This window comes from Protomyctophum bolini, assembly GCF_963924005.1.
Source record: "Protomyctophum bolini genome assembly, chromosome: 16".
In the NCBI taxonomy this organism is placed as follows: Eukaryota; Metazoa; Chordata; class Actinopteri; order Myctophiformes; family Myctophidae; genus Protomyctophum; species Protomyctophum bolini.
Window position 1 is genome coordinate 30669582 of NC_137877.1, and position 13043 is coordinate 30682624.

The following is a 13043-nucleotide window of genomic DNA, read 5'->3' on the forward strand; positions in this document are numbered from 1 at the left end:
GTGCATTTGCGGCACCCCCTATTAATGAAAATGGAATTGCTCTTGGCTGTCTGTTGATTAAACCAGGGGTTATTTTGGGGGGTCCCCAAATTATATTAAAAAAAAAGAAAAGAAATATATATATACTGAATGGCTGGAAAAGAGAAATGAGTTTACATAGTACACTTTCCTTAATGATTATATCTGGCTTCAGTATTTATTCATGATGTATTTTCACTATTATTATGGTTATTGTAGCGGACAATTTGTATTGGGGGTGGGGAGGAGAACCCCTGGATTAAACCACCCTCGACATGTGATTTTGTTCGTGATTGGTGGTATTTTTTGTAAAATAGGCCCCTCCCACTAACTTCGGAAGCCGATTACGGCCGAACGATACGGACTATCACAATTCTGGTTGAAAATCCTTCTAGACGCAAATGGGCATGGGGAGATGCGTCATGACCCAAGGAATCCAGAGAACATTTTAGACTTTACGAGTTACGGTTCAACAGTTATAGGGCAGTTAAAGGTAAAGTAGGCTATTATAGCTCCACCTATTGTTAAATTGAAAAAGGCCTCCCAATCCGTGTGCAAATGCAGAGGCATTGGTGCAGGTGCGAGTTACTAATTCTCGTACCAGTTGCCGTGCAATCCCCTCCCACTCCCACCCGAGAGAAGAAAATTAATCTGCAGCATGACAGGCAATGCTGAAGTGGCACAACAAGCGCTAAATAATATAGATGATAATAATAATAATAATATAGATAAAGGTTCAGTGCTGGTTGATGTGTTTGTAAAGCGTCATTAGTATAGCGCCAAAATCCTGACGCAATCACGCTGTGATGCCTCGACAGGAAGATCAGAAGTCAATGCGACAAGACACACTGTGTGTCTTGTTGCATATGACTTGTCATGTTATGCTAGTGACTAGCATAACATGACAACATCCGGTCGGGGATTTTTGGCTCTTCAAAATAAGAGGTGAAAAATGCTCGTGTGAATTATATTTTTTAAATAAATGCTGGCGGATTAAGTGTTAATTATATGTTAGATTGTGTCTTGGCATCAAAGGGAAAATCACATTTGGCCATTATTGAAAATCATTAAATCACTTAATTTGGGATGTTGTTCACATTATATAAGAAATTGGGGTTTGCTGTGCTAAAATAGCCAGACATTACACATATATTGTACCTATAACCCTGTCTGCTGTCATCGGTTGTGTACAGATGATATATGCAAAGTGATGCAGTGAAGCAGCAGTCTTGTGATGAAGGGAGTGTTGTCTTGTCATTTTGAGCTTCGGGGGCAACTTATTCATGTTCACACTGAACTGTCCAAATCCTGTGAATAACATGTGAATACTGCAAAGGGGTGGAATTCCTCTTTAATCACTAAGTACTGAGTAAAGTGTGTGGTTATGTTGTAAAAAAAAAAGTAGAACACTCCATTTCAAGTGCAGGAAGGCATGTATGTAACTTCAACTTGTACAACAACTTATCTGACCTTCTCGAACTTGACTGCACCAAATCAGTGTTCAACTGTAATGACATGTTTTAAAGGACCACTTCACCACTTTTCAACTTATCTTCCTATAATTGGTCCTAACTAATGTTCATGATAAAATACCACAATTTTTTCCTACTCAGTCTGTGTCTCATAGGAAGGCTGTGGGCAGTTCAGAAACCCGTCCACCAGTGACATCGATGGTAAATCCAAGTTAATAGAAACGGCAGGCTTTATTTTCCTGAAAAGTTGCAATGCAAAAGTTGAAGCCATCGTTCTCACGATAATACAAATCTAAATATATTTAAAAAAAAATCTTGTTTAAAAAAAATCTGCCTAATGATGATGTCACTGGTGGATGGGTGTCCGAACTGCCCAAAGCCCTCCTATGAGACACAGTAGGAAATAATGGTGGTGTTTTATCATGAACATTAGTGAGGACCAATTATATGAAGAGATGTTGAAAAGTGGTGAAGTGGTCCTTTAACTGTAGATATGGAAGTCAGAAGTATGAAATGAAGATGGAATGAAAGTTACATATTGGTTCTGCTGTACGTTTCAAACCCAAGATACCGTTGATGTAGAATATCTTTCTCACTCTCTCTGTCTCTCTCTCTCTCTCTTTTACTCTGACTCTCCCCCTTGATGTTAAGAGATTCTCCTGTGAAGAAGTGACAGCCTTCAGCCAGCGTTATGACACATTTGGCTCTTTGTTCTCTCCCAGTAGAAGGCCTTTCATCCCAGTAGGCACATTCCACAGCCCTTCACCAGGGTTCCCTACAAGACACACAGTCACACACTCACAGTCTCTCTCTCTCACACACACACACACACACACACACACACACACACACACACACTCACACTCACACTCACAAAGACACACACCCACGCGCAAGCGCAAGCATGCGCACACTCACACGCGCTCACACACACACACACACACACACACACACACACACACACACACACACCGTCATACTGAAAGACACTTACCAAGTAATACTTTTGTTCAATTTCTCCCCTAATCGCAGCACTGGAGATTTTTTTGGAGTCAGCAGGGGGATTTTGACGGCCCCATACTTCAATGGCAAGGAGCAGGGCCTTCCTAAATTCACGTGGTAGAACATCCTTTGATAAATGCAACACTGTGTTGTGTCACTAAAAGCCAATTACACCATGCTATTTATGATTGATCTGCTCTGACAGTAGCGGATGGCATTTAAATCAACAGCCCCCAGAGCCATCTCTAGGCATAAACGGCAGTGGTTACAGAGGGTGGGGAGGGCGGCGGGGGGTTATGGGTGCCATAATCTCATTTGCCCGGTTGCTGAGTTGAGATTCTAGACCACATGCATTCGAGAAAGGGAAAAAGAGAGAACGGGAGAGGAGCGGAGATACGCGGTGAGCCTCTGCTCACTCAGCTCGGCGAGGCTGCTGCTCGCGCTTACAACTTTGATTGTCCCCCGTGTCGACAGCTCGATCCATAGCTTCTGAAGTACAAGGGCACACACTGGCACTCATAAAAAACATTGTAGGGAGGTGTCATATCGAACGCGGGATTGCTTTATAATCCCGAGCACATTGACTATTCTTGTCAATAGAGCCCTGATACAACTGCCAGCTTGAGATTTTTTTCTCTCCTATAGGATTCTTGCTGGGCTTAATTTTCAAAGTGAACGCACAGATGCCATGGAATGAACCCCCCCCCCCCCCCCCAACAATGTCTGTCCTGCCAGTCTGTGCCAAGAGCAACATGCGTGAAGCAGAAACAAGCGGCAGGATGCTCCTCGACCGCCTGTTCTCCGAGACGGGGTGACCTGATGGGGAAATATTACCTCTCCTCTTTTTCCCTTAAGCTCCTTTCTTTTGTTTAGAGTAGTAGACCCTATTATAAGCATTTGTTCTTTCTTATTGTTTGACCCCAAAAAAGACCACTGAGGAGTAAAAGCTTTCGCTAATATGCTTTTTATTATACTATAGTGTCATAGAATTGAATCTGACTTTATTCTCCCAGCTCTGTTTGAATAATAATCATCCACATCATTAGACACGTTCTCCGCTGTATCCAGATTAGAAGGTCGTCTCTCAGGCTGGACATCACAGGTGTCTGTGTCTCAGGAGGAAGGAGGGAGGAGGGGGATCTTTGAGGATACTGACTATTAACCCGTACTCTAATCATCTAGTCAGGAGGGGATATGGGATCGCAAGGAGAATGAATTAATACGACCCGCCGAGGAATACATGTAGAAAGGAGCGAGTGTCCGCTTGCGAAGCTTAGGTACAACTGTCACTGGCTCCCTCATCATCGTGCAGCGCCTTCATCTCCCCTTGATGGTGTCATGGAAGTGAGAGGCGTGAAAGCGTAGTGACACTCCATGAGCCCGTTCCACTCACACCCGCTAATTCATCATGACAAATGTGCTCAGATGATCTGGCCCCAGCAGCACTAATGGGGAGAGGAGAGAGTGCACTTCATTTGCACAAGACCCACTCCAATTAATCCATCCAGCTTTACTCTGGGCTAATTGGAGTGAGGCCCTGCCTGTGCACCGCAAAGATACCTGACACAGTTTAAAGGCTCGCCATGCTTAAAGATCAGACTTTTTGTGTTTCTTTGTTTAAGCTATGCCAAAGGGCTGGCATTCAATGTAGTAATAAAAAAAGGAAGAAAATAACTCAGCCAAAACCAAATATGCTCTTTTGTGAGAGAATAAATTCAAATATAGTTGTTTTTAAGATGTTCCTATTTGTCTTTTTTTGTTCTTTTCAATGTTAAAGTTCGTGATTTGGAATATGCATATTTTTCCAATCATCTTACCCACAATTAGTGTACATTCTACAAAACAGAATATTTCTATTTTCAAAAGGTTCAAAAGCCCTGAGTGCCATTTGCAGAATGTATTAAAAAACAACAAAAAACAAAAACATAAATAAGCCAACTGTCAAGCGCTAAAAGCAATATGATGCTTAGCTTAAAATACTGACTGAATCCCTTTGAAGCACTCTACCCATCATATGTTGTGGGTTGTTTTGACTACAGCAGTGTGTGTGCGCATGCTTTTGCGCATGTTTATGTGTATGTGATGAGACAACACATTCCTTTGCCTTGCAGTAAAGCCTTTGGCGAAAGTGGGGTGTCCTTTGTCTAAAGTTAGAAGTGGGCTGACTTTTAATTAATCCGCCGTAAATTGATTTTGATCTCTCCAGAGATGGAGAAATGTATGAGTAATGCTTTTGACGTACAGTACACTGGCTGCCCAATCCTTTGAGGACCAGAGAACTGTCCTAATGTTCCTGCTGTTGTCCAGTTCATTTTCAATGTGCATGTCTAACACTTTGAATCTAGGAAACACATTGCGATCTGTAACCCCATCTTTCCATTTTAGATGTATATCTGTGTGCAGCATCAAATGTTGAACAGTCATTTGCCCGTCAGTTCAGCTTAAGCTTAAAGCAAAACAAAGGTTTTCCTTCGTGCTGTACACTGCTGCCTGGGTAATGCCGCCTCCTGTGTCTATAGACGTATTTTTCTAAAGGTGTGTGTGGCACATCTGTGCAGCTATTGTTTATTCATGCAGTAAACCCTTTGAAATGTGTTAAGATACTTCCCACTCATTATAAAAATCCTGCCACCCATGGATTAGGACTTTGATGTCACCAATCCTGCTTCAAAGGCTTCTTTCACTGCTATTAATCACAGTTTAGCCTCTGAAGATATAGCCAGAGAAAACATTTGGACATCTTGTGCAGAAACTTTGAAATGTTCAGACTGTCTTGCATATGCTACGTTCATATCCTCTCCTTGTGTGTGTGTGTGTGTGTGTGTGTGTGTGTGTGTGTGTGTGTGTGTGTGTGTGTGTGTGTGTGTGTGTGTGTGTGTGTGCATGTGTTTGCACGTGCGGCTGTCTGACTGCTGTGCACACAGCTGCACTCCTGAATCTGTGAATTTGCCTAAGATTGAGGCTCCTTTAAACTTTTATTCTGTGCTGGAATATGTTTCACATGAAGCGCTGTAGTTCACATTGCATACCACAAAAAAAGTAGTGTGTCAACATTACTATTAGACGAGTTATGATAAATTAGCATTAATCCAGAGTTTAAAAAATATATTTTTTACCTTGATTTAGCTTCAGTTGCTAGCAACCGCCAGCATCCATGTTAGAAACAGCCAAAATCTGAAATCCTCCGTTCACATGCGTGCACGTGCACGCGGTCTTTAGTGACTTTATGGCTCATAATGGGATAAAGTGCGATGTCCCCGGAGCTCAATGAAACATTAATTAGAGGTTGAACGAACAATAACAAAGATCAGACTTTTACTTCCGGTCCAAACGACACACAACAAGAGCTCAAGAGATCTGCTCATGTGGTACATTTCTCTGTGTTTTCAAATGGATTTTTATACGACGTGAAAACTTGGAATTCCCCTCTCGCGTACCAGTGGCACGTGTCCCGCGGACCGGCACCGGTCCGCGTACCGGTGGTTGGGGAGCTCTGCTCTAGGGAGTGTGCATACATAAGTTGTATACAGATCGATGCAGTTATAGCTAAAAACAGGAATTGGCCTGTTATAGCGCCACCGTGAGGCTGATTTGGGGGAAAAAATTGTGGCATGTCGTCCTCGGCCTAGTGGAAATGTGCATGTATAATTTCACGGAAATTGCACACTGTGTTTGTGATTTGTGGCATTTTGTTCGAAACGGACCAATCATGTGAGCTTTGGAAGCCAATCTTAGCCAATCAGGATGGAAGATGGGAAATGGTGCAGATCCGTGTTGATCACATGACTATGGAGATAGTGTATACCGAATTGTGTGATGTATGGATAAAATGTGTACGAGTAATCTACAGAAATGTGTTTTGCCTCATGGTGGCGCTATAACAGGCCGTTGAGGAATATTTGGTGCAAAGTTTGGCATGGATCGGGCCAACAGTGGCGGAGATTAGCTGGTAACGGACGGACGAAAGGAAGGACAGACGCACAGACACACGGACAGAGTGCAAAACATACTCTCTCCCCATGCCTTCGGCCTGGTGGAGACAATGACGTTTAGAAGATTTAGAACACTTTCCTGTGGGTCTTTATGTGTGTAATATGTGGTTTTAGATATTTTAGGAGTGAGCCCAGTGTCTCTGATGTCACTTACTTCCTGGACTACATGTTGTCTCAGTAAGACAGCCCTCCCCCTATCCACAACGAGGAGCAGTGTACCAAAGCATTATGCAATACAAATTGCATGAAGGAAGTGAGCCCAGTATCGATGACATCAGAGACTCTGGGCTCACTGCTAAAATCTAAAATATCTAAAACAACATATTACACTCATAAAGACCCCCAGGAAAGTGTCCCTTTAATGCTTTGTAATTCCTTTGTTGTAGTAGCAGATCTAAAAGCTCACAACACGTCGCATGGTGATGCGTTGAGCTTGTATAGATCAGCTATTTTTTAAAGCCACTGCTTTATAATACTTTTGATCATTTCACTGCAGTACTATTTAGCTGACAGTTTTGCTGTTGTGTTTTTTCCCATGCTTTTGACAGGTAACCTGGCAACATCAAGGGCAAGGATCACAGCTGCTTCCAGATCGCTGCCGCCGGTGCTCGGTTCAGGCCGCAGCAAGGTGAGTTGTTGCACCTTTTGCTTTTGCTCATGTCAAATATATATGCTGAATCAGTTGGAATCCCAGGTTAACCACTACTATCAGCCTGGCAATACCTATATTGGAGATGTCGTTATAGGTAATCATTTTCCAGATAAAGTAAATAACAATATTGATTTTCAAAACATTTAATACAGATTTTTTTCTTATTAACTCATATATTATATATCTGCTTTCGGGGAGAAATCACCTAACTCCAAAATGTTAATTTTTCAGGAAATGAAAAGAAAAACGTATATTTAAAAAACAAAGCAATTGTACCTCACCAAAGTTGGTATTGTTTTGATTGATTTGATTTATTTATTAACAGTTTGCCGAATTACAGTACATTTCAAGTAGGCCTACAACTCAATAATACAAAATACTGTTAACTGTGAGTGGACGACACCATAAAGCATTGCACTTGTTGACCTTATATATTCTCAATTGCTGTGCATGAGAGGTTGTGGAATTAGTTGATTTAGCTTAGCAGACAGTGTGAGTTAAGAGACGTAAAGGCTGTTCAATAGCATTGATTTATGGGGATTTAGGTGGTTTCTGCCAGACAGCAACGAGTATATCATTGTATTACATTCTTAATTTTCAGAGTTCTATCAGCTGACAACATGTCGCATGGCAATGTGTTGTGAGCTTGTATTTCAGGTATTCTTACTATTTTCAAAACATTTTTAATCGTTAAAAGGATGTTTGCTGCTCACAGGCACCACACTAGCAACATAGTGAATGCATGTGCTATGAAGCATTGACTCCAGCATTGACTACCCTGCTATCTGCTCTCCTGCCTGTGGTGCTGCAGTCTTGCCATCTGGCATTTGTCTTGACTTTCATCCCCCATGCACACCGTCTGACTCAGTGTGCTGTGTATAGTCTCATGATTTTCTTTCGGATCTTCTTCACCTGTATCTTTTACCTAATTTTAACGGGAAGCATTTTGTAAAATCATAATGACAAGCTAAAAAGGAAATCAAAACAAAATGTTTCACATTATGATTTACAGTGTCAAACCCCTTAACCACATGAACCCAAGCATCGGATTTACAATGTAGGCATTTAGCAGACGCTCTTGATCCAGAGCAATATACAGTAAGCAAGAACAACAACATGGTAATACATCATATACATAAAAACAGTCATCATCATCATCATGAATCATACATAAGCTAAGAACCTAACGGTGGAATGTAAAATAATGAAACTATGCATATATACTATATAGTGCTAGGTCTACATAAAATGCTATCTAAATTCCCTATTCAGGACTGTCTTGAGAGATTAGCCATGTCACAATAGGCCAAAATTCACCATACATTGTTGGCAGATAGAAGATATTTGGTATAGAGGGGAAAGGTGGGGGCCAAGTATAGACCGCTGGAGGACAGCAGTCAACAAAAGATGTAGGCTTCAAGTGGTTAAAGTTACATTTCAGAGTCTTTACTTCCTGTCTATCACCTTGTCTCTTCATTTTGTTTCCATGTTTCTCACCGACATGTGCTGTCCTCAGTCTCCCAAATACCTATTGAAGGTAAGAAACCCACAGAACCCAACAAAAGGTTACTGCTGCTGGTCTCTTAAAGCTGTAATACGTAAGACTTCTACTGCCGAACTAAGACGATAAGCCTGTTTGGCTGGGTAGATATTTCGCTTTGAACTCCATGCAATAACTCTTGTCAACCAGTAGTGGTCCTATCTGAATTTAGGATCTAAATGTCTTAAAGACTCTGTAAAGGAAATTCAATTTGTTTCTACTTTCTAAACACATCCACACATTCACAGTCACTTTGATAGAAGAGCAGGGAGATTGCTTTTGCAGTTGGGTTTTTACGGGGGGGTGCACAGTCGGCAGTCCGGGTTCGGTTCCCGCTGTGGGCGCTGGGAGGCGTGTTCTCTCCTCCGCATCATCAGCGCCCATAGGTGGTGTTGGCGAAAGTGCCTTTCTGTGTGGTAGGTAGTGGTACTCGCACAAAAACATGCAGTAATCCTGGTCTCCCCCTGCATGGTCAGCCGGGGCCTGATGGAGGGGAAAGGAATTGGTTGGAATAACATGTTCCTTCCACGTGCTACGTAGCAGGGAAACTCCCCTCTGTCAGTTGATAAAAAGTGGCCTGCTCAGTCCTCATGCATTGAAGGAAGTATTAGCTCAATTCGGGGCTCTCCCCTGGTTGGTAGAGGGAGAGCGCCCAGGATTACAGCTTAGGCAATTAGCACTGGTTGAAAGAATTGTGGGATAAAATAAAATGTACTACTACCAAAGTAGTAGGACACAAATACTTTACCTATTTTTTCATCCTATGGTAAATCACGGTGTCCTAAAAATAAAGTTACGCAGTGTGGCACAAGTTAAGGCCAGGATGAGAAAGACCAGAAAACCAGTTCCAATTTGCTCCATTTCTCACCAGGGTCCACAAAGCACTTTGTAAAAGGATATTTCTCTTATATAAAGCTGAGGAAAAGTTAGTACCAGTGGTACAGATGGTGAAAGTGTGTCTGTATACACAGACACACTGTGCCCTTGTTAGAAGTTAACACTAAATGTGTCCTCGTACCGCTGTCGCGCTCACAAGTAGCATTCCAACATACTAAACTGTCAAGGCATCCGATTAATCCGTTCAAGTTATCCAGGGGATGTTTCTGTGGCTTTCTTTCTGTGCAAGGATGAAATAAAGTATTAAGATATGCACTTTGCTATGTAGACTTACTATAAAATATTTATTGCTCCATTAATTTTGATGAAGCTATGAACCGAGAGGACCATTAGAATGCAATTATTGTGTCCTCGTTAATACGTTGTCAGAAAGACTATCTGGTTTCTGACGGCCAGCGTCGTTTTTCAGAACGCTCTGCAGTTTTCCCATGCCCTACAGCGCTCCAAGATCTTCTATGTAGATAGTTGCCTTTAAGTGTTTATGGTGCCATGTTACACAGACAGCACGTTTAGCACAGCCATATGTCCTCAACGACACCATTTAGAGGAAGTAGTAATGGTGTAATAACACCTTTATCTCTCTTGAACTCACACAGCATATCAGGTAGGAAATAAAGTTAAATATTTTAGAAGCATTTACAGTGATGTTTCGAGTTATCTAGTGTACTCATTATGCCATAATCTGGCCTCTTTCTGAATGCATGTGTGTGTACACTTGTGTTCAGGTAGATACCATGGAAATGATGCGACACCCAGAGGAGACTACCAACATGAGGAGACAGACCGTGGCCTCCTACTTCCGTGTATGTACTCGCATCATCCGTCCTTGCTTAAGTGTTTTAACTCAGAGTGTGGACCCTTTTGGGTCCATTTGCGTCATTTGTAAATATATCATATTCACTCTTTAAAAAAATTAATGACTGTGTGACATCTTAAGTCTTAACTCTGAATCTTTAGTCTTATATACAACATCTATAGGCCGGTCCTGAGCCATCTGGCGCCCCAAGCAGGGACACTGGGCAGACAGAGTCTGAAGTGGCTGCATCGTCGGCCTGTATACAGTATATAATAAAATATTAGGGACAGTGTCCATCCTATTTATTTTATTGTGTCAATAGTGCCATTGCTAGCGTTGAAGGGCAAGACATCCGCCACAGAATTTAGAATAATATATATAGAAGGTCATATTAAAGAGCCAGACATTATCTGAAACCATATAAAAGCAGCTTAAAGATGGAGTGCTGTGATTTTTGTATTTTTGTGTGTGTTTATGAGGTGACATTACTTCATTAGACCCCTTGGTGTGGTTTTTATGTGCAATGATGTCTTCCCTTTGTATTTAGGGTTTCTTCCTGGAGGCTGAAACCTTGACAGTCAAACGTGCCAATGACAACAGTGATATAGTGACATCACAATATCATCCCTTCCCCTAACTCCTCCCCCTTTATCATACAACAACAGCTGTGGGTGAAGTTGATGGGTGGATCACCACCCATGTCCACCCACCAGGCAAACCAGGCATACTTAATGAACTGGTGTGTCCACATAAAAATTAATTTTTAAAAATACTGTACACTTTTTTGAAAAAGATCTTCCTCATTATATAATAATAATACCTGATGATCATGTTTTAGGGTGGGGAAAATCACGGCACTCCATCTTTAAAATCACAGAGTGCACCATGACCTCTTCAAGCTACATTAAGTAATATTACACATGTTTATCAGCAGAAAAAGAATAAAGAAAAGTTATAAGATCATTTGGATTCTGCTTGAAGGGCACAACACAATTTCTTTTAGACTTTGATATCACTATTATGCACATGGAAATGTTGCTCTGTTTTTGTTGCCATGTCCCTCCTAATTCTCAATTATTGTCCTGCAGTACTCCCTCATGGACCTGCTCTCTAAGATGGTAGTGGGTCAGCCCCACTTTGTGCGCTGCATTAAGCCCAATGACGACAGGCAGGCCCTGCGCTTCTGCAAGGAGAGGGTGATGGTGCAACTGCGCTACACCGGGATCCTAGAGACGGTGAACATCCGACGCCAAGGCTACTCCCATCGCATCGCATTTGAGGAGTTTGTTAACAGGTTATTTTAACTTCATGATTGAGGTATAGAGCCTCTTCTGCTGCGTGGCGTGTTGTTATGCTAAGCACTGACACAAATCCAGACGGAGCGGAACAAGTGGACCACTGCGCTACATCACACAAAAACACGGCTTCCTTAATTAGACAGGAGTAAAACTTGTGTGGAGCAAGTGGCTGGCTAATTGGCAGTCATTAGCGATAGCAGAGAAAGTCTACATCCTACATGCATCTCTGTCTTAACAGAGTGGATTCTCCAGTTGGGAAAACAAGTGTAAAATTCAAACAGGGAGGATCTGTTATTATACATTTTAATGGCATTTCCCTTTGCTATTCATGAGAAGTTTGTTCTTCTCCTCTGCGCCCCAGAATAAAAAAAAGTGAACTGTGGCCCTCTTTTCCCATTGGTATGTCATTATGGCACAGTTAAAAACAGCCTCTCATTAGGGAGGGGGGGGGGGGTCGCTTTATTAAACAGAGTTGCTGTTGTTTTTTAAATAAAATGTGGGGCAGGTTTGATAATATTGTAATAAGTTTGATAATAAGTTGTAAATATTTCTGTTCAAATCAGATATCTTAAATTATTCCAAAATAAGGCATTTAATCCCTGTTTAAAAGAAAAAGTATACTCAGACTAGGTCCTTGGGAAAATGCAACGGAAACCTACGTTTGATCAATTATTCTTTGAAAAGTATTCCAGGCACCTCTAATGGGGGAGGCTTTAAGATGATATAAAATTTAATTAACTTGGGCTTGTGGCCTGTGGAAGGGAAAGAAAAAAGCAGTGAGATGACTGGTTAGTTACAGTGCTCTAGGGAAGCTTTTAAAAGAATGTGGATTTAGTTTAGGTGGACAAGAACTGTAAATGACCACGTGTGTGTGTGTGTGTGTGTGTGTGTGTGTGTGTGTGTGTGTGTGTGTGTGTGTGTGTGTGTGTGTGTGTGTGTGTGTGTGTGTGTGTGTGTGTGTGTGTGTGTGTGTGTGTGTGTGTGTGTGTGTGTGTGTGTGTGTGTGTGTGTGTGTGTGTGTGTGTGTGTGTGTGTGTGTGTGTGTGTGTGTGTGTGTGTGTGTGTGTGTGTGTGTGTGCGCGCAAGCCAAAGAGTGTGGATTAATGCCTCGACTTTTCAGACTGGATTCTAACCTTGCCATTGAATAGTACACATCATCATAATACTGACAGACTGAATGGCTAAACTTCACCTTTAGTGAAAACTGATTTAAATTTGTGCTCTCATATCAAAGGCTCGTCTGATGTTGCCAAGGAGGGCTTTGTATTTACCATCAAAGCAATAACAGGTATCAACAGGAATTAGAATGAAAGGCTGTAGACTGAGGTTGGGGAGGGGAGTTCAAAGAAGTTTCTCTTCTTGTTGTTCTTCTCTTT

At 41.8% G+C, this 13043-nt stretch overlaps 1 protein-coding gene across 1 annotated transcript in view; it reads left to right on the plus strand.

The window, feature by feature from the left end:
* myo3b (myosin IIIB) overlaps positions 1-13043 on the plus strand; it is an 84920-nt gene that overhangs the window by 43379 nt on the left and 28498 nt on the right. The window contains exons 24-26 of the mRNA XM_080785089.1: positions 7033-7112; positions 10299-10376; positions 11458-11663. Coding sequence (XP_080641215.1) covers positions 7033-7112; positions 10299-10376; positions 11458-11663 — 364 coding nt within the window. The remainder of the gene's footprint in view (positions 1-7032; positions 7113-10298; positions 10377-11457; positions 11664-13043) is intronic.